Source organism: Metopolophium dirhodum, chromosome 6 (assembly GCF_019925205.1).
Source record: "Metopolophium dirhodum isolate CAU chromosome 6, ASM1992520v1, whole genome shotgun sequence".
In the NCBI taxonomy this organism is placed as follows: Eukaryota; Metazoa; Arthropoda; class Insecta; order Hemiptera; family Aphididae; genus Metopolophium; species Metopolophium dirhodum.
In genome coordinates this window covers 21756792-21781000 of record NC_083565.1, presented here as the reverse complement: position 1 = coordinate 21781000, position 24209 = coordinate 21756792, and the positions used below count along the sequence as shown (strand labels likewise).

The 24209-nt window shown below is 30.9% G+C and overlaps 1 protein-coding gene across 1 annotated transcript in view; it reads left to right on the top strand.

Annotated features, from left to right (window-relative positions):
* LOC132947280 (potassium voltage-gated channel subfamily H member 8) overlaps positions 1 to 24209 on the top strand; it is a 212034-nt gene that overhangs the window by 164618 nt on the left and 23207 nt on the right. Inside the window, exons 7-8 of the mRNA XM_061017541.1 lie at positions 3497 to 3660; positions 11137 to 11350. Coding sequence (XP_060873524.1) covers positions 3497 to 3660; positions 11137 to 11350 — 378 coding nt within the window. The remainder of the gene's footprint in view (positions 1 to 3496; positions 3661 to 11136; positions 11351 to 24209) is intronic.

Below are 24209 nucleotides of genomic sequence, written 5' to 3'. Positions count from 1 at the left end.
CGTTATTATTGTTTGTTTTTTTTTTTACATATTATTGTCAATTATTTTGATGGCTCGATCGATTTTTTAAAAAACAAAACAAATCATAATTAACTATCGAAATAATTTAGATTGAAACTTGTAGTTTTCATAAAAAAAACTTAACTTTATCGATATACCTATACCATATTATAATATAAGTTATTTCTCTGGGGCGTAAGTCTCGGATCGATACGCTAACGAGCACATTATACTTTTGTAACGTTAAATTTTTTATTGAACCAGAATATTATTAATAATAATTATTTTATAATATTATTCAAATAGTTTTTAACGGATAATATATATATAATTACAGGGTGATTCACCAAGTATGCTCACCCCACTTTTGTTCTTCAATAATACATTTATTCAAATTCTGATTTTTGGAATTATTTCTAAGTACCTTTATAGGTTCTTTAAAAATCATAATATTTTTAAATATTTAAATTTGTTTTTTACCATTTAAGAGGTTTTTATCCAGTGTATGGGGTTTTTATCCAGTGGGCGATACATTATACTTAATTTTGCTCAAATAAGAAGTACCCTTTTTACTGGAAATCGTTAATCGGATAGTTTTTTCGAAAATGTGGAAGCGTCAAAATCAAATTTCTAACGATTAATTTCTGAGTTGTTAAACTTAATGTTCAAATGTCGAAAAAATAACTTCCGCAACAAATCGTAAATAAAAAAGGGTGCTTCTCATTTGCAACAAAAAAAGCTTTATATCACGGCACGGAACGCTCCGCATTAAATAGCATGACGTACAAAATCTCAGGATTTAAAAATACGATTCTTTACCCTTTAGCAGTCGTACTGGAACCGTCTCGAAAATTCCAAAAACCAATTGATTCATTATCGAAGCAAAACACGGGCGACGTTCACGCTCGTCGAATCACCCTGTATACAACATATCGATAAAACTTGTAATCAATTTGTTTTCTATCGCGAGCCGCTTTAAAGCACGTGCAATTAATAACGCTTTTGTATACACACAAACACACACACACACACACACACACACACACACACACACACACGCACACGCACACGCACACACACTAAACATATTATTTTACACATACAGTGACGAGGTTCATTAAATCGAATTCGCGTGGGCTTCAAACGTTGGGCACGCTGTAGGTATATTATGCCATAGTCTGACGAACAATAAATAATAATGTAGGCAGGCACATACGCTATACGTTAACATCACGAGCATGTGTCGTGCGCACAATTTATATAATATTATATTATTGAGCGTATGATTATAATAATATAATAATAATATATAATACCGTTAAAAGCCATAAAATGTACTTCAGCTATTATCTAGACGATTGTGCGTTCGCGTTTATGTCTAATAATAACTAGGGCCGAGCCTATCTATAATGTATTACCCAGACAGCATTTTGAAATGATAATATTATAATAACATTATAATAATATTATTATAATCACGAATAGTATTATTACAATGTTATAATAATATTTTTAGTAAAAAATTCTATGAATGTATAGGTTTGTTATATATTATAATATTAAATGTATACCTAATACAAAAATTAAAATTCGTACTTATGTATACAAACATAGGCAGGTAAAGAAATGTTAAAAAGTTTATTATTAATCAGACATACACAATATAACATTGTGCATCAACTGCAATATAAGCTATACGTTATTATATTGATTTCGATTGCGATGCATTTCGTATTTTTACAGCTTATTCAATGAGGCCTAGACTTTGAATTATTGTCAGTTTTTGTGTATCTAAGTATTGTTTTATCGAATCCTCTCCCAAAAACTAAAGTTGACAGAATACACGTATATGAAAACTAAAATTGTTTTTATAATCATATATCTGTTATTGTTCGACCGTTGAACGGAAACTGCCGAATTAGGATCAAAATGTGTTGCGTTGCTCTTTTATTTTTTGAAAGTTTCAGCAAAAGTATTTTACTGCATTTATTCAAGTCCCCTATCCCTAGTAATTATTAGTTTTGGCAAATGGATCAAATTTCAACGTGACTGGGATCTTTAAAAAATATTATTTACTTTTTTACTCGAACGATGATCAATTTGTTTTTTTTTTTTGAAAAATGTACTTCTTATAGCTTCTCAATTGTGCGACGGGGATGTGCATGTGGCATGTACCATGTATCATCTAAAATAATATATATTAAAAGCCACTTCGTATTTTACTGGATCAAATATTTTAACACAAACACATACGAAAACGTATTTATTTAATTTGAAATTTATGTGGAAAATAGCGTGTTATGTTTATATTATGTATAAAAAATGTATTTATTACGAAATATTATGAAAAATAAAAGTAAGCTTGTTTTGTTGAAAATCTTTTAACACGGATTTTGTATATTTTGTAAAAGTTGGTTAATTAATGAACTTTATATATTATTTTACACGTCATGCGTTTGTATAATATATTTTAGCATTAAATTATTAACACATGTCGCACTACGAATATAACATTAGGGTTCTGAATTTGATCTCTTATCGTGAAATATTTTGATACAATATTCGAAATAGTAATATATTTACATATCCTGATATACCTAGTCGATTAGTAGGGTTGATTAGATACAGAGATTACACGTCATGTCAAACATTGATAATGACTGATTTATGAAACATTTATCATCGTTGATAGTTGTAGTAGTTTCAGAGACTGTTTTGTTAATGGTTATAACTTTATCAGTATTACCTAATCAATTATCAATTTAGTCTCACTGCTTGCTAGTTGTACATTTTTTCGAAGCCAAATTACGGCGTCAATGTTTGTAATTTGATCAAATGCATTTCACTAGGTAGATACGTTTATTATAAAACATCAAAAAAATTTTTATTTTAGATTTAAAATGTTTTAGGACGTTATGAGTTTGTGACGTCTTATTAAGTTATGTTTATTTAATTGTATATTTATGATGATTGTATAAAGCAACATATTATTGCCGGGTTGCATGAAAAATTAATTAATTTAATGGTTCAATAAAATGTTACGGACCAATCATGGGCCACTAAATCATGTTTAAGGGACCATTAGCTCACTATTGATTCAATAAATGTTTAATGATTGTTCATGCAACCCATATATTGTTTATTAATTGTAATGTTAACCGTTATTAAAAATATTTAATAATATTAAATCGAATCGCTACATTCAATTAATATTATTTTTTAAAAATGTCAACTGGCTCTGAGTACAATACATATAACAAGATATTAAAACATTTTTAGATTCTGACCGGAACGATGTTATGTTTTTAATTTGAGATATACTTTTGTTTTTCGCATGAATAGAGTATTAAAAAAAAAAAAAACAAATTTTGAAACCCTAACGATAGTTGTACAATCATCGCCTAAAATGTATTTAAGTATCGACGCGGCGGCTCGTGTGTCGGATCCATATTGCAGTTCTTATATTATATAAGTCTCGTGTTATTGTATTTTGCAGATATATTGTTCAATTTCCGGACGACGTTCGTCAACAAAAAAGGCGAAGTGGTGTCGGATTCCAAAACGATCGCCTTCAATTACTTGAAGAGCTGGTTCGTGGTAGATTTATTCGCCGCTCTGCCATTCGACCTGTTGTACGCGTCGGACGTTTACAGCGGAGACGTGAGTATATTATATATCGTGTCGGAATTACAGTGGTGCAGTGTGCGTGTTTCGTAATAGTTGTTGTTGTTGTTGTTGTTGTTGTTGTTGCTGCTGCTGCTTCTGCCGCCGCTGTTGTTGTAGTAATGGTGGAAGGATATATTATGGTGGGTGGGGTAGTGTGGTGGGTATGTACCTATAGCGAAGTGCGCGTATAATACTTCACGCCTAAAGTACGTAGAAAAATTTACGATCTTCGCAAAACTCTCGACCGCCGCCGTCCGTCCCGCACACCCGCCCGCCTCGCAAGCCCGACACATTTGGTTCACCCTAAATATATCTGCGAGCGGTTCACAGTCAATTTACCTCCAAACATGTGAGAAATTTAACCGTGCAACAGCCATGAGAGACGGCGACGCCGCCGCCACCGCCGACGGTCGCTCGAGCGAAAAACTTTATACCCCGGTCGCCGGCGCGTTGGAAACGAAAAGTTTTTTTTTCCTCCGTTCCCCGCATCTTGCACACCATAGTAATAATAATTCTATAGGGTCCCGCCTTAATGACATGCCCATCCTTTCAAATATAACCTCCACGCGGGCAGCGACGAAAATATTATTATTTATTTCAAAAAGTCAACTCGCGTGGATAATACTCGTGTAGATGAGACACCTACGTGCTGCACGAGCTAGAAACATCGAAATAAGAGAGAATAATAATAAAAATATAACGGAATATATAATATCGATGTGCTTTTTTCAAAAAACAACGTTTTCAGTTTTCTCCGCGGTAAAACTGTAAAAGTATAAACTTATGTCGTCGATCGAACTAAAAACAAAATCGAATTAATTAAAATATTTAATTCCTCGCGGTTAAAATATTATCATTGAAGCGTTTCATATTTAGCTAACTCTTTACCTAAACCGTGCTATAGATTTAGACTAATGCATATTTGTATATTATAATATAATATAGCTTTAGTACATTATGTAGCTCCATTTGTGGAATGCACCCATACTACAGATAATGACACAACTTTTAAATCAATATAATCCAACATTTTATCAGTAAAATTTAAGTATTAAAGACAGTTTTACAAACAGTGTTCTTATTGCATCACTTGTTTTATACATTTTTGTTTGATACATTATAAGCTAACCATAAACATTACACAAGAGTTCATATTATTATATAGAAACTGTTTTTTATATTATGACGAATATTGAATATTTTATGGTTAGAAAATTGTACTACCCACATGCAACCAATTTTAAAGTTTAAAGTCATGTTTATAACCATCAAATAATTTAATTAAATTTGGTGTCTACGACTTATATTAACCTAACCTTTTATAGAAGGTACACTAATAATTTATAAATAATAAGCTATTAGAAAAATATTTCGTATTTAAACGCATTCATGATTTACAAGTAGTAAGCGCACACACAATCATCAGGTTTTATACATTATAACGATGTCTAAAAAATAGATTGTCCATCCAAATTTATTCATATTATTATATACAGCTGTTAATAGGACGTTACATTTACATTTGTCACCTCCGTCTTACAGGTGCGTAACATAGTAAATTTAGCTCGGAAGATCACGTTTAGCTCCGTTAGTTAAAAAATTATAGTGTGAATCGATCTATTATAAAACTTAATGGTGAGAACATTATCCGTGTTTGTATGTAGGTTTTTACGATACTTAAATTGTTTAGCAAGTTTTGAGTATATAATATGACGTATATTAAAAATGCTCATAACTCACTTAAAAACCGAATTATCGTAGTAAGCCCACATAGCTACAATAAGCACAGGTAATGTTCTTACCACCAAGTTTCGTCATAATGATTCACTCTAATTTTTTAACTAACCAAGCTAAACGTGATTTTCCGAACGTAAATTTGTTACGCACTTGTAAGACGGAGACAACAAAAACCAGTGTCACGTCCTCTTAATAACATACGTAGGCACCTACCTATATATGTTTATTATATGATTGTTGATTTTTCGATTATTTTTAAGTACACGCCGACATCCATGAATTGATAGGTTTAAAATATAATATACTATATTATACCTATAGATATGTATCGCCAATGGTAAAAACAAATGCAAACTTTCCACAACTATATATTGGTACGACTGTACGAGGTTTATTGTTATATAATAATTGTTGTCCTGACCACGGATACGACGTGAAACCGCAGGACAAATACAGTGTAGCTGACGTCACTCCTATACGGCTGGATTCTCGGCGTCAAAATGTCGCGTGCTTGTGCGACGATTGCGGTGTCCAACTTACCTTGTTTTAAACTTTTCAAGCGATGAGTGACGATTGATTCTGGAAATGCTAAAACAAGCACTAAAATAATCTAGATAAATTCAAAAAAGCTGAAAAAAATGCGTACCTACTCATTTGTTTATATTATGATTTATGACCATTGATCATTGTTAAGAATGCGCACGCACGAATATTGATAGAGATTAGCGAAAACTGAAAATATAATATTTCAAATATGTATCGAAGGCGGTAAAAACAAAATATGCAAATTTATTGTCCACAACTATATTCTATTGATACGAGGTTTGTTGTTCTATTGTTGTATTATACGTTAAATACGATATAGAACTGTTTGAAATAATAAACGAATACAACACGACCAAGATTACGAGGCGCGTGGCTGCAGTCGCAAGTTCATATAAAACGAGAACTGCTGCAGCTGTGTATCAGCAGTTACTCACTTTTTCTAACCTCCACTTCGATAGAGAACAAACAGTGGGACTCCATCGACCGAGACCTTACCTGACCACGAATACGACGCGAAACCGTGGGGCGAGCACAGCGCACGGTAAAAGTTTCAAGTCTCCATGAACAATATTTTTGAATTGCAGACATGATAAATAAAATATTAATTATTCTTCGTTTACTATCCAATTTTGACATCAGTATCGCAAACGCTCGTAAAACATTATTTTAGATTTACGTTCAACTTTTCTCATAATTTCAGTATTAACAACCTATGCTTTTATAAAGAACCATTGATTAAATATTAATGGTAATAATGACAGAGCATACATTTTTGACATTTATTTGTTTTATGGCTGGGGGTCGTTCTATAATTTTGCGCGACACAGAGAACGTTACCATGACGTCATCGCGTTGAGCCTGAGAGACTAAAATAATATAATTGTATTTTTCCGACCGATTACACGTTACACTTTCCATAACAACCAAACAATAACAAAGATGAAATTAATGTTATAAAGTTCCTATATGTTGCCTCTAGCAACCGATGATTAATTAACCGACGATATGGTTTCCATAGCAACCTCATTATACTTTTTTAGATTCTGAGCGTAGCGATAAATGTATTAAAATTAAAGGCATAATATAGATTTACTGATGTATCAACATGCTCCTTGATTTTGATCAACATGTAGGTATAATTAAAAAAAAACGAAAATTTTAAATTTCTATAAACAGTTCAAAAAGAATTAAAAATATTTTACAAATGATACCATATAATATAGGTAGCAAATTCTATCGCTGAGGAGAGACCGTGAGGTTACGAGGGTATAACACTGATGTTATTGTAGTAAACATTGTTTTATTTCTATAAACGATGGGGGCCAGATGAGAAGTAATGCTAATTCGGTTCCTCCTCTGGCTCTCGGTACCACGGAAAAAAAAAATAGGTAGAAAATTCTAATACCTACCTAGGTATGAACATTCGATAAATGTTTCAAACCATTATTTGTTTTTTAATCGCAACAGAATAACAGGCGATATTTTTTTTTAAACTGGTTTTGCGTAAAAAAGTCCGTTCCACTTTGTAATCATAAAATATATTTAAGTTACCTGAAATGAAACACATCGTTGTAAAATCAACACACTCCATGTGGAATATAAAAAAAAGAGTTATACAGGTTTTAACTTTTTATGAAATGCTGTTAAAACAAAACAGACTTATTGATTGGTGTGAAGACTCTACAGTGTAGAGTGTAGATCATATACATACAAACTAATTTATAGGTGTAAACTGTAGACTAACATGAAAAATCAATCAAAAAAAAAAAAATTGGAAATGTTAAAAGATTTTTCTTTTCTATGTCGTAGAATTATTATTGAAGTAAAAAAGATATTATTGAACACAATCAATATTTAATAACATATATAAATATGCGCCACCTTATTTTTTTAGTTACTTATCTGCTGAAGAATAAATAGGTATAACACAAATATGTTGATGTTTTGATTAAGTATTTGGTTAATTTAAATTGGATTCAAATGAGACGATATTTATTAGAATTAGAATACCACGACGTGGTGAGTTTAAATACTCAACATTTTTAGAATTTTCAGTTTTTACTTTTTTTTAGTAAAATACTTAAATGTTTAATATATGATTAAACTATTATTTTAAACATGGTGGTTTACCCAGTATCCTCACCGTTTAATCACTTTAGATAACTAAGCTGATTTTATATTTTTAATTATTCGTATTTAATATCGTTTATATCGTTACCATAAACGAATATTATATAATATGTTTTTATTTCCAAATAACCACAAATATTATCTGGTATCTACAAGAACTCAGTAGTAGGAACTACCAGACAGTAGGAACCTGTATTATTTCTGTTGACATTTCGATTTATAAACATCTAATATACTTGGACCATAGAACGTCATATAATTTTCAATCTAGTAGGTTAGGCATGGTCAACTTCAGTACAAATTTGAAATTATTGTAGTTAATTTCTTCATTTGACCTTCTAAACTCCGTCAAATTTTGCTTATATAGGTACATTTATATATATGTCTTCAAACGTTTTTAATGAAATTTGTCCTTTCTCTGGTGTTTGGTGATGTTACCTATTGTCGTGGCTTGTGTGCGTATAGATAAATAAGGGCATTGGAAAACTTATTTGACTTTCAGGTCTATAAATTAAATTTGGTATCGACAAACAAACGCTTACGAGAAAGGATTCACAGTGGATTAATTTTCTTAATACAGAAAATGTTATTACAGCTTATCTTATTGAATCAATCGAGCTGCCTTGACAGAATCCATTGTATTTCGTCGAGACTACTAGTATAGGACTTAAGAACATAATCTAATAAGGTATATATTATTTGAACTTGTATTGTATGATACACAGCAAATTGATAATATAATACATTAATACTTGAGAAAAGTATAAAACTCGGGGTCGTAATCCTAAAAACATACTCGAAATTTTAGAACAACATTTACTATAAAAATTAAATACAATAAGCAACAACCAACAACATTATATGCGGTCAAACTGACAACATATTTTTATTAAACCATAGCATAATCAGATCAATATTAAAATGATGTACATTCTAGAAGTTACTGATTTCAAATTGGTCGGTTCAATAATATATCGGTATTCAAATCATGTTGATGGATGATTATTGAAAATGTTATTTATACAGATTATATTTTGTATAAAATGTATTTTCACTTAGAAGAAACCTAATTTGAAGGATAATTATTTTAGAAACCCAATTTTATGCATAAATAGGATTACCCTTAATATATAATGTCCCAGACAACATTTTGTAATGATAATATTATAATAGTATTATAATAACGTTATACTAATATTATTCGTTATAATAATATTATTAAACAAAAGATTATTGCTGTCTGGGGTATTTCAATTAAACTACAATATGGACCTAATACAGTACATATACTACCTAACTTGTACATTTATACCTATATAATTTAATTCTACAAGTAATATATGACATTTATCATATATATAATAATGATATGCATAATCTTATTAAAATATTTATTTCAATAAGATTTTTCAAACATTAAAATATGTCTTTCACTCATCTTGTTTCGTGTACAATTTAATTTTCATGACTTTGATATTTCTAATCAATTTTAATAACAAATGATTTCATCCAATAAAATATTCGTAAAAAGATATTTTTTATACCCCAGACACGTATCCACTTTTTTTCCCGATCAAATTGAATAATATTATATTCAAAACGCACATAATCGTTTATTTTTTGGAGCCTTAACAAATTTAAGCTCTTAATATGGTATAAATAAGACTATTTTTCACAATATTGCATGAAGCGTGGCATGTTATCAACATTTCGACGGAATGTTGTTATTTATGTATCACAGACTATAGAGGGATGAAAAAAAAAGTGGACGAAAAAATGAAAGCTTTTACCTATCAGTGAAGGAGTAATAGAATTTGATGAAAATAGATAGGTATGGAAAACGATTTTAAACTACTTTAACCCAAACGCTTTACAATAGGTATATCTATTTTTCATATTTTATTGGTCCATCGTGTTTAATATTTAATGGAGAAATGAAAAGGCAATACATAATGTAGGTGTAGAAAAGGATAGAATATATATTTTGGTCGTATTTTACGACGATACGTATATTATATTTCTTAATAATAATTTCGACATCAATATACTTAGATATGTACCCACTTAAACCATATTATAATTGTATTTTTTTCACCCATAATTTATTGATTTCGTTGTGACATTTTATTTTTTCAACTGTTTTTTAATGATTATGCGTATTTTAAAAACACGTATGATGTGTAAGTTGGTATACACTTCAATAATGTTTAAATCTTATGGTTCTGTATACTTGAATATTACAAAGAATAACGTATAGTAAAAACATAAGTTTAGAACACCTTATATCCCCCCCTCCCCCTAGCCCATTCATATGTCCATCCCTTCTTTTGTTAGTCGGCAGTACATATATTTATACGATTGATTGTATTACGATATTATAACCACTGTCCAATTCAAATTAAATTTCGTACTAAGTATTAATATAGAGTATCAGTTGCCAATATTAAAAATTAAGTTCTTACCAAAATATAAAGGTTACCAAATAATTATTTACTTATAATTATTGTAGAAAATGGAATTATATAGGCTATCGCGTTGTGTTAAAATTAGGATTATTTTCCGGTATTTGGCTAAACGTTGGCGGGCATCGTATTATAATATGAGTTTTTATAAATAATTTAATTTTTTTTTATTTTTCTCGGTGCGATGGAAATTCAAACGTTCGTTGCATTATAATGTTCGCTTTATTTTTTCTAAACATAATATTATGCACAATATTATACTATAATGACTAATTTTCAAGCGATGTAGTCGCGAAATTTCGTGTAAATTATGGATTAACATTATTACATGGATATATTATTATATACAAACGTATCTAATGGTGTCCCATAGCCGGAGACGAAGGTATGCGCATACCTACCTGCCTACTAATTTGAAGTAATAGGATAATGTAGATTCCATTATCCCACCGCTTAAAATTATTAGTTTATATCTTCTTCGCAGAGAACCCCAAACCTGTAATATAAATGTCGTTGCTCTGACTGTATATTTTTGTTTAACAATTTTACGAACGTCCGTCTTAAGTTAATTTAATTTTTTTTTTTTGATTTCCAGGAAGCCGGTTCGGGACAAGTTCATTTGTTAAAGCTGACCAGACTGCTGAGGTTAGCGAGACTGTTGCAGAAGATCGACAGGTATTCGCAATACGGCGGCATGATTCTCACACTTTTGATGCTCCTGTTCACATTAGTTGCACATTGGTTTGCGTGCATATGGTATGTGATCGCCGAAAGCGAACGCCACGAAAAAGGAAGAGATTGGGATCTAGGTAAATCTTTGTTTAGTATCGTACGTCTAGACTTAAGGGGATTCGAAACCGTAATTTTCCGTTTTTGTCTAACACGCACGCGACATAGGATTTTAGACTGGTTCTATGTCAAACAGATTTGAATTTGTCGTCAAGTCTACTTAAAATCGACCTTCCCACATTTTTGATTTTTTGATTTTAACTTCTCCGAAAATAAAATACGTCAAAAACTACTCATTTGTAATATTACATTTTTAGGAATTTGGGGGATAATATCAAAAATTGTGGAAAGGTCGATTTCAAATAGACTTGACGATAAATTCAAATCATAGGTGCCTATATATGTTTTATATATTTTAGATAAACTATCCACATTTCTACTGTTTTTAATTGTATTTATTCTTTTGGGGTTTTAAGATAAGAAGTTATGTTGAGCTTTAAGTGTTGTCGAAGACGGAAAAAAAAAGTTATTTCGTCTATTTATTAAATAATAATCGTTACGATATCAGAATTGCAATATTTTAAAACGCTGTAGGAAATAAACATTGACTTTGGAAAATGCGTATTTTAATAACAATTTAAAATTTTTAAAAAAACGTACGTATAAAACATTTGTTCAGATTTTCACACAAACAACTACAACACATAGATACTATAATATAATATTATGTTTGCTGCAATCAAAGATAGTGTCCAAATAAATTGATTTGATACTTTGACAAAATTTGTAACTATTTTAAAGTTTTAATAAATAAATACCATTTAATTTAAAATAAATAAATAATATATGATATAATATATTTCAAAACGTTCTATTTCCATTTTACACTTTTTTGAGAAATCACGATTTTAGATTTTTAATTACCAGTGGAAATAGTACGTTATGTATTTACCTCAATTATATCCCCTATCTTCATACTATGGGAAATAGTACAATATATGGCCTACTTTGGAAATAGTGCGTTTGTACGATTTGAGGAATTGGTACGTTTTGCATCAATTTGTCAAATGAACAAACTATTTAACATGGGAAATACTACGTTTTTACATAATTTTGGAAATAGTGCTTTTAGACAAATTTTGCCTTTGGAAATAGTGCGTTTTGCGTCATTTATGAGTTTCAGATTGATTTTAACAAAAGAAATAGTACGTTTTGGAAATAGTTCAATTTGACCACGCCATACGATTCCTCGTCCATTTTTACATATGAATCCATGTATAACTCAATTTTGGCAATTTTGGAAATAGTACGTTTTGAAATGTCATCCAACATTTAATGTTCAATGGTTTTTTTTTTTATCCCAAACGACTCTGAATTAAGTTTTAAAATATTTGTTACTATCGATTCTTCGATTTGTGAGTATAATTATATAAAACTATTTTAGGTTTAATAATATTATAATATTATGGAAGTAAAATATAGTTTCATAAGGGTGCAATTTACTTTTTAACTGACGTATTATACCTAGGTACATAAGCTATATAGGCATAATCTACTGCGTTTGTTTGTGATTTGTATACATATACTACGTGAATTGCGTCTATCCATTTCATCGAAATATGTTATATTTATTTTTCCTATCGGAAATTAGGTTCTCGAAAACTTTGAATGGGAATTTATATGAACAAAAAATGTTTTATACATAACTAAAAACTGGTAGAAAATTATGCGTTTTACTTACAGCGAGATTTCAATGAAAACAAATTATATTTATATAATACTTTCAAGGATATTTACATTTCTAAAGCTAAAAAAACTCAATCAATACTAAATAGCAATGCATTTAATGCTGATTCATTTAAACTGAATGCATGCAGCAATATTGCTATACACATTAGTATTATGGTAAATCGGTATTCATTCAAAAAATAAATAAACAAAATAAACCCCAAAAATAACTTTTATGACGACTGACAAGAGTAACTTTTTAAATTGGTTTTAGATTAATTTTATTCTCCTTGACATAAATATTTTTTTTATATTGATTTAATAAAAATATTGATGCAGCAAAATCTTAAAATATTTTCAATATCTATAAATAATTGGAAAAGTGCATTACGTTATTTTAATTTTGTTATGTATTTAAGAAAACTAAGTAAAATTACTTACACTCATTAAACTATCTAATGACGTAAAGTTTTCTACATTCCTCTTTTTTCTTCTATATTAAATGCATTTCTTACACTTGGTATTTTTAAATAATAATCCTCGACCTAGTGAAATAAAGTGAAAAGTATATACATAGTTTTTAAAAACAATAAAACTAATACTTATATGAACTGACCAATTAAACTGAATTCGTTTTTCTATGTCAAAATATAACATATAAAATCTATTGTTCGATTTAATCTAGTGGTGATGATAATGAATATAAAATAAACAATATTTTTTAAATATGCTTTAAAATATACAAATTTATTTGTGTATCGAATTAAATAATAAGAACCGACATATTATCTGTTAATTAATAGAAGTGTATATAATGACATACAATAAAGTTTTGATAGGTAATTAGTTAAACCTCGCATTTTTTAAAATCAGGTCATTAGGTGGCAAGTGCATCAATTATTATATCATCAATTTTAAAGAGGATTCAACACCAATATCAGTAACAAAAATAAATAAATAATTAACATTCATCTAAGGATTTCCGTCCAATTGAGCAGCTGTAATTTTTTATCGGTATATTAAAATATTATGCATTCTTGTAGAATGACGTTTAGACATTACTACTAAGGTAGATTCTAGTAAGTGTAATATATGGTAGAAATGCATTTTATGTTATAATATATATTTTTATATAACAATTTAATGTGCCTATGTGAGACTGTGTGTTTAACTATTATAATAGGCAAGAAAAACTGTTTACTTTACTAAAAATAAATACAATTATTAACGTTTATATAACGAGTCCTTCTAACGAGCATTAGAAAAAAAACCACCTTTTTGGTCAAATTTTATACTTTTAAAATAAAACGTGTTCAACCTTTTTTGTCTTTTTTAATGAAAGTATCAATTTATAAATCAAATATTTCCCAAATTATTGTAAATGTTAATTTGATTTAGTTTTATTTAATTAGTATTTCTCATTTAGAAATAATTTTTTTAACTAAAATAATCTTGACAGTTAATGTTTGTCTTTATTCAAATATTTAAATATGTACACAATTCTTGCTCACCTGCTATAATGACACTCCACCAGGGTGAACCAAAACTGTAAAATATGCATTCGTTTTAAAGCATTTCGTATAAATCCTACTGCAGGAATGAACTTCTAACCAAGTCCTGAACTTTGTTATGTCTGTTCACGTAATGCATTCTGTACGAATGTCGAAATTTAAATTATTATTGTAACGGTCCCTTCCCAATACGTTTATCTAATAAAAAAAATAATACTTACCGAGACTATCGCGACTTGTTGGACTGCCGCTTCGAGGGGCATTTCTCGTGTTTCGGGCATAACGTCTTCGGTCAGATTCGCGTGTTTGCGGTTGTCCAATAAGTGGGGTATCATCTATTTGTGAGCAACGCCACTGCTGTGTTGAACAACCTTGCGATTTGTAGCCGTCAAGACTCGGGTACGGGATCTTGAACTTGTTAGGGTCTAAAGTTAGACTAGCCGTTTTGAAATGGAAACTCGGTGGAAACGACGAACTTGTCTAACCTGCATACGGAGACACGAGTTCATAACTAATCGCGACCTACGGATCAATAGCCAACACTTACGGTGTGAACAAACAAACTAAGTAATAATAATTAAGATCATAAATCATAATATAAACCGGAAACGGTCAATGGACAATTATTATAGGCAATAAGGCTGAAAATGTCACGGTAACTGGAAAATATTATGGTGGGGGAATCTACGCGGGCATCAGATTTTTTTCATAAAATTTGTTTTTTGAGATTATAACTAACCACTTGGTTTACTTGCCCGTACTATAAAAATAAATAAACAAATAAATGTATTCATTTTTCATAAATATTTTTTAATTGTGCAAAACAAAATATAATTTTTAGATAACATTTAACGAGAATTATTTGTCTTCGTCACCCACACATATGACCATGTTAGTAGGTATGTGACATTTCAAAATCATGTGAATAATGTATATAAATTATATAACAATATTTGAAGTTTACTCTTTAAAACTCAATATTATAGAACAAACAGCTTTTAATGAAAACTATGTGTCCATCTACATTATAAACTAGTCACTCAGAGATGTCTAGTAAAATATTAAATAGGTACCTACCTTCTATTCTCAGAATCTCGAAACCTAACTTTTTAAATAACATTAAGTAATTACACTTTTTCAATGACCAAACATATCTAGAGAAAGGACTTTTAGACAACCTTAAAGACTGTATATTATATGGTGTTTAATTTTTCTAAAAGGTATTTCAACTTTAAAATCAATTTACAAAGTTATTTATGATCGATTTACCTAAATATGTGTGTTGTCGTGTCTCATGTGTAAAATACACACATAACAAACATTAGTATAGTGCCTACGTTAAAATAATTTGCATTAAAAGAGATACAAAAGAAAATCATTCAAAAAAAGAGTCGTTTCCTTTTTTCTTCACAAATATGAAACACCACCAGTATTTATAGTTATGTACATACGTAATATCGTAGAAAAATTAAAACATTCAATATTATGGTAAATATATACAGACATAAAAACACATTAACTTTTAATATTAAAAATATAACTGTTTAGGTCCTGGTCAAACTAACCCTATTCAAATCAATAAGTAGGTATCTCATTACATTTTAGAGAATTAAACTTGTAAATCAAATTTACTGTGCGGAAAATTAATCGTATAAATATATACAGGGTGAAGCACCATAAATCTCCGGAATACAACACGGGCCGTAAAAATACAGGGTGATTTTTTAAACAGCTCGCCCCAATTTTTCACTTTAATAATACATATTTTATTCAAATTTTGATTTTTATCATTTTCAAGTATAGCCGAAGACGGAATTTTAAAATTATTGATACTGTTTGTGCTACTTAAGAAGTGTCCAGCGGTGAAACAAACTTCTATTTTTCACGCGAATCCCCTTTTTTTATTTCAAACCATTGAACGTGTGATTTTCTTGACAATGTTGATGTACCTAAATCAAAATTTTAATAAGTTGTTTCAGAGTTATTAAAATGTTAGGATAATAATCCTTAAAAATGGTGTGGGTTCCTATTTGAAAAACAAAAGTTTGTGTTGCCACAATATCATCCTTAAGTGGTACCATTAATCTCTAGTATTTGAAAATATGGTTTTCAAGTGTATTTAAAAATTACAAAAATCAGAATGTAAATATAATATGTACCTATAATTTAAGAGTAAAAATTGGACTGGCATGCTTAAAAAATCACACTATATGTATAATATATATATGAAAAAATTAATATTTCAGATTCTGTGTGAAGTTACGGGTGTATTGTGGTTTCGCCTTGGAAACGAAAATATACTCTATCCGTCTTTTTTATTGTCTCATTGTTGGAAAAATAAATTTTCTAAAATATACCTCCAGTTTCTCGTCTATATTTATAGCTGGTACTTATATACAATAACGTATTCCTACATATTTTGATCTTGCATACATAGTTACGCTACTAGTCATAACTCATAACTTTATAACCATTGTTGGCGATAAGTTAAAGTTGATAGTACACGCATATTGTGTCTTCTGAATTTAACTAGAATATAATCTTAATATTCATCTATTTTTACATAAGCCTCGTGACGAACTTGTACTTAAGTATATTATAATTTGTATAGAACCAATCGTTATATAATATAATATCGATAAGGGCAATGAGATTGTTTCACAACTGATATTATTATGTGTTATACAATGCGTACAATTAGAAACATAATAATATATGTGCGTCCTTCGCGTATTTATAGGTAGTATGAAGGTACTTTGATTTACACGAATAAATAGAATTTATGGAAGTGACGATAATATTCACATTATATACAGGAAATAAACGAATGAATGGCGTTCTTCATTGGTGATTGCATTTATTGCCTCAATTTGACTATATTCACTGTTCCAGGAAATTATAATAAATTATTATGTTCGTATTGTCGTCTCTTTTTATTGTACAATAGGTAATAACTATATAATAATAATAAAATATTAGGCACGTTGTTGGAACCAAATAATGTCGACGTATTATTTTAAAACTCTAGTTCGAGTATATTTGTTATATGAGCTTTAAAATTATATTTTCACAGAAAGTGTATCGTAAGTCGTAACCGACGTGAGATCATAAACAAACGTATTATATCCAATAATAGAAGACATATAGTACGAGACGTATACTATACATAATATGCACAGCTGTTATTGGGTTACCTATTTATTATTTATTTTATAATAATATTATTATGTCTATGGATAAAAAAGTGAGTTCGTATGGAAGAAAAAAAAAACGTTTTAAAACTGTTAAGCATATTATACGTCTTCAAAACCGTTAAAATAAATGCTGTAGCTAAATTCTATATACCTACCGCACCTACCTACATATTATTATTATAATATTGAAACGCGAATGAAAATATAATGTTTTGATCGAATTCAATTTAAAAACTTTTCACACTCACGCGGGTACGCTTCTTTAAGACTTTTGAACTCAAAGTTATACCTATATGAACCGTATGATATTATTATTGTTATATTGTAATATCGTAATGGTGCAGGTTCAACGAATTTCGACGATTTCTGCAGTATAGTATACGAAATTAATTAATTAATTAACACGCGTAATTGGTGGTGAGGGGGGGGGGGGGAGGCGAGGATCAGCGCTGAAGCCCGGACAAAGATTATACAATATGTGGCTGGGAAGTAAAAAAAAAAAAAAAACAAAGTCAATTTGCCTAGCGATTAAATTAATTTGCGTTCAACGTTACTATACGATCGTCCCGAAATTAAACCAACGTCGTCATTAAGCCGTTTTGCAAATTCTCGACACAGCGAAATGGCATTACACCGGCGTCCGGATTTATGCGCGTCGCCTGTTGATCGTTAAGTACGACGCGCGGACGGGATAGTCACGCGTAATGAATATCAAAACGGCAGTCACGATATGTCGTTTTTCCGTATAATTATATTATGGTGAGGCCGCCGCGCGCAGGGTCTATGGATATTAAATACTACGACGGTGATAGTACAAATAATAACTGTACCACAGAAGTCAACACACATTTTGGAATCAGAATAAGAAGATTTTTTTCGCATTTTTTTAACGGTTTTAAATTTTAAAGTAATCTTTTTTAGCATTTCAGGATTTATGCGCGTCACCTGTTGATCGTTAAGTACGACGCGCGGACGGGATAGTCACGCGTAATGAATATCAAAACAGCAGTCACGATATGTCGTTTTTCCGTATAAAAATATTATGGTGAGGCCGCCGCGCCCGTGAGTCTATGGATATTAAATACTATGATGATAATAATAAAAAATAACAACCGTACCACAGAAATCAACTAACGCAATAGTCCATTTTTCGAAATTTTGAGTTAGTTATATAGTCAGAATAATAAGCTTTTAAACGCGATGCTCGTTTTATAACATACAGACATTTTGGATACAGAATAAGTACATTTTTTTTTAATTTTTTAACAGTCTTAAATTTTAAAGTCATTTTTTCATTTTTAGCGCGTTTCAGGATGTATGTGCGTCGCCTGTTGATCGTTAAGTACGACGCGCGGACGGGATAGTCACGCGTAATGAATATCAAAACAGCAGTCACGATATGTCGTTTTTCCGTATAATTATATTATGATTTATGGTGAGGCCGCCGCGCGCGCGAGTCTATGGATATTAAATACTACGACGATAATAGTAAAAATAATAACTGTACCACAGAAGTCAACACACATTTTGGAATCAGAATAAGAAGATTTTTTTCGCATTTTTTAACGGTTTTAAATTTTAAAGTAATTTTTTTTAGCATTTCAGGATTTATGCACGTCACCTGTTGATCGTTAAGTACGACGCGCGGACGGGATAGTCACGCGTAATGAATATCAAAACGGCAGTCACGATATGTCGTTTTTCCGTATAATAATATGGTGAGGCCGCCGCCGTTGACGATACGTGCGCGAGCGAGCGAATCTATGGATATTAAATACTATGACGATAATGATGAACAATAACAATTGTTATAATATAATTTTGAGTTAGTTATATAGTCAGTATAATAAGCTTTTAAACGCGATGCTCGTTTTATAACATACACACATTTTGCATACAGAATAAGTAGATTTTTTTTGCATTTTTTAACAGCCTTAAATTGTAAAGTCATTTTTTTCATTTTTTAGAGCATTTTAGGATGTATGCGCGTTGTCTTTTGATCGTTAAGTAAAACGCGTCTCACCACGATTAAAGACAGTATGGTTGCCCAACGAGTCTAGAAAAGTGTCTACCCAAATGAATCTCCATATAATTCAGTATTAAACAGCTGGATATTTGCAGTTACGTTTCAAATGTAAATAATTGTACTTGCGTGATAGGTAGTCAATATGACATATATAAGCGCTAGTGCTCAAATCTCCAGCTGCTTAATTTAACTTTAATATTGTTTATAGAGATTCATTTCGGTAGACACTTTTCAAGTATGGGAATCACGGGCTGATGGGTAACCATACCGCCACGGGGTTTTTCATCAGGTTTACTTAAATACAGTTTTGACAATTCAAACAAATATTAATTTAAGAAAATAAAATTCGTAAATTAGCAAACTTGTACACTTACTGAAAGTGGCAACAATGTAACATTTTAAATCCGACGAGAAAATACTGATTTTTGAGACCCAGAAAAGAGTATCGCTGAAAATTATTTCAGTGAGACCAAAAATCGATTCCCGTAATAAAAATTAAGTTTTTTCGTATTAGAAGTCCATAGTATACATTATGTAAATAGATATTATGTAACAAAATAAGTAATAAGAAAGAAGTCTGTATGTACATTGTACATACATTTATCAGGAGCAAATAAGGAGTATGTCTGGAGTATAGATCAAAGAGCAGTAAGTGATCTGGCGTTACTGCTTTTCTTCCTTTTTAAATCACATATTAGAAGTACGCATCACTTTGTTGGCACATAATATTGTGTCATTGATTTCTGCAGAAGGATTTTGGCTCATTGACTGTTACTCCAAATAAAAGAGTATACTTGCTGGTTGGTGTAAAAACTTATAGGTAATCTATGTAGTATGTTATAATATTATACCGTAAAATAATAATAACCTACAATATTGTACCGTAAAAAATAACAATAATCATAATTATTACTATTATAACTCCAGCCGTCGAGTGCACGCGCTCACGGATAATATAATACGCAGTCATCAATTTATTGTTCGCCTCTTTATTTGTGGTGGTGGCGATGGCGGCGACGGCATTTTTAGGATTCGCACTCGAATAATAATAATATGTCCGCCGAGAATACATTGTGACCGTGCGGTGCGACAGCGCGCGTTGTGTTTAATTTATATTATAATATAATAATATTATTATTGTAACACTTCGCGAAACGTACCATATAATACACTAAAACCGTGTGCGATGACGGGCCACGGTGGGTCTCCGGGGGTGGGTGTGGGGTGTATGTTTATTAATATATATTTATATATATGTGTGTAAGTACAATGAAATGCATATATTCATGAGGAGTTGTGACAAAACCAGCGCGCGAGGGTGCAGGACTAAAATTAAGGGTACACGCAGATTGTCGAAAAACAAATACTCAGACCTCTCCCCATCTCCACCCCCGCCGCGATCTCAAAGTCCACCACCACCCCCACCGCCGCCGCATCCCTAGTCGGCCATAAAACACATGTAAGTATATATATTTTATGTCTATTTATATGTGTGTTTTTGTATTAAATTATCATATCTTCATTATAGTCCGCGCGGCATACCTACCTACCTAGGTACATAATATTATTATAATAGTCCCGAAATGATTTCTACCCTTTGTCGGCGATACTCCGGTAGCGGTTGGTGGGGAGGGTGGATCAAATGTTCGACCGTGCCCCCTCCCCCCCCCCCAGCGGACTGCAGCGCCACCGCTTATAATAGGACGTGTCGTCGTCGTCGCCTACAATTTATTTATGTGCGTCGCGATTTTCTTATTCCCTCTTAAGAATATATTTTTTCAATCCCATTGTGCCGCGTATTATATTATTATAATATTATACAGTCACACTGGTGTTCACGAGTACAATGTAAGACCTTTTGGAAAATTTCTGTCGTTAACGCCTCCGCCTCGTCTGCGCGGCCCGCGAGTCATTCTCGGCCGGAATAATCGTCGGCAGCTCTTGTGCGGATTCAGACGTGAACGAACTACGCTACGCCTCTGGTGCAACGACGTTGACGTCCGGGACGGGAAATAAATATCGATTCCGTTCTAACGGCGCAGCCCAAAGTACCTATAATAATAATAATATGACACTATAATGTTATTATTATAAGCTTATAGCACACCTGTATTGTAAGTAATTTAGTAAGCCGTCTTACTTCTCAGAAAATGCGCCTTTGTCTTAAGCCCGTACATCATAACATATCGTTATTATTATTATTTTTATTAATTTATAAAGTTTCCCTGACACTGTCATCTAAACTTCTTGCCTCCCAAATTACATATTTTTGACATCTGGAAAATATATAACAATAACAACAGTAGTATAATAAGTCAGTAATGATGATAATAATATTATTACAGTGTTTAAGAATGTGTGTGTTTTAACAATAACATTAGTAGGTAATTATACTATTATTAATTACAAAAATTAAGAAGATAATACAATATTATAATAGAAGGTCATGTGGGCGTCCACGGATGAGTCGGCGTACTTTAAAGTACCTAGAAGGTGAGCCACTATTGGTCTGTAGAATTTCGGACTGTTAGAAGAATTGATGTGATTGAAAAAAGCTGATTGCTAACTTTTTTTTATGCACTCAGTTATTGTGGGTAGCTGGAAGTCTTTGTGAAGTGCAACATCACTAACAAACCATGGATCATTAGATAATATTGTCCTCAGTTTGGATTGAAATACTTGTATTTTATGTATGTGGGTTGTAGCACGCAATTATTTCTCATATAAAAGTAATGGTCGTAGGATTTGCTTATATAGCATGAGAGAACATCTCCAGCTTTATGATGTTTGTCGGTTGATTAATGGGAATAGTATTTTTAGCCTCTCGTAGCCTTGTTGTAATTTGAAGGTGATATGTGGATTCCATGTTAGCTTTCTGCCCAAAACCACACCAAGGTGTTTAATTACATCGAGGTTACGTGTCCAAGGTATACTATTATCGTAAAGTTTTAAATTCCTTTGATTTTTGGGACAACGGTTGGTGAAGAGGACCGCTGTGCTTTTTTGAGGGGCTTGCCTACAATTATTTTCCGTTTTCCTCCCCATTTTTGAATTTCGTTGAGATAACATATTATTATAAAAACATACAATATTACTAGCTGATTCCGCGTACTTCGTTGCCTTTAAAAAACCAGCACTCTTAAAAAAAATTGTGATTGTTCAACTACTTTTGAGTTTTGGGTGTAACTCGCTGCAGTAAGTGCGACTCAGCCACTCTGGTAGGCAATCCGACTACATCGGATCGCGGAAAATGTGTGACAGAATACCAAGTAGGCAATCCATCTGCTATAAGTACAACTCAGCCACCTTGGTAGACAATGTGCGAAAATTCTAAAAAAAAAAAAAAATGATTGGCTTCAACAAAAATATCTCTAATATTGTAACGACTAAAATAATAAGATATAAGACTTAATTTTTTTTCAATTTACGAATTTCCTGATTACTAAGTGAGACCTTTTTAGACTTAGTTAGACTTGAGGCTTTCGTTCATAAAAAAATATTTTAAAAATTCAAACAGGTAGGTACTATATAAATGTTAGAACTTTTAATTAAAAACCGTTATGGTCTTGTAATGTGTATCCCAGAAATATTAAAACTGTTATTAATGAAAGATTAATTATTATGAGTCGTTTGATCATAAAAAATACTAAAGTATGAACACAAAATGAAATATTTTTTAATTTCACTTTAATTTTTTTTTTTTTTTAAAGTAATTTAATATGCTTCTGTAGGTATTTTCAAACTTAGCGTTCGTTGTATGATACGCGAGACGTAACAAAATGTTATCAAACAAAAAAAAAAAAACTCATATATTTTACGCAACTATTACTTCACACAGAAATAAAAGTATTGTATAATATTTGAATGTACACCGCAGTGGTTTCGAAAACACACGAAGACCCGACCACTTCAACGCACACAGATATTATATTGCGTCTTCTATAATATCCGTTGATAGTTTTTCCACGCATCTAGGGTTTTCCGCTACTTGATTTAAAACTAAACAATTTTTAAATAAACGTATGAAGCTCCGTTTGTAAATATTCTTGTACATTAAATATTTAGAGTGACTCTTAAGTTATCCAATTTATCTTTTGTACAGCGTAACATTTTGAATATAAATGTTTTATGTATAAAGTTGATGATTAATGTTACTGTAGAACGTTTTTTTTTCATTTTAAATGGATCTAGTGATCCTATATTTTTTTATAGTGTGGCATTTTTACTGTTTATTATAACTTTAAAATATTGAGTTCTTCTTCCATCACTATAAATTCTATAACATTTTTAACCGTTTTCTATATTAATTCATCATATTATACATAATGTTATATCAAAATAATAGTTATTAAAGAAAGAGGTACATATTATCTAAATATATACAAAAAACGACAGTGCAGATATGATTGTTTTTCATAAAAACAATAATAATTGTGTTGTTATAGAAAACTACATGTACAAATATTTAACTAATTGGAAT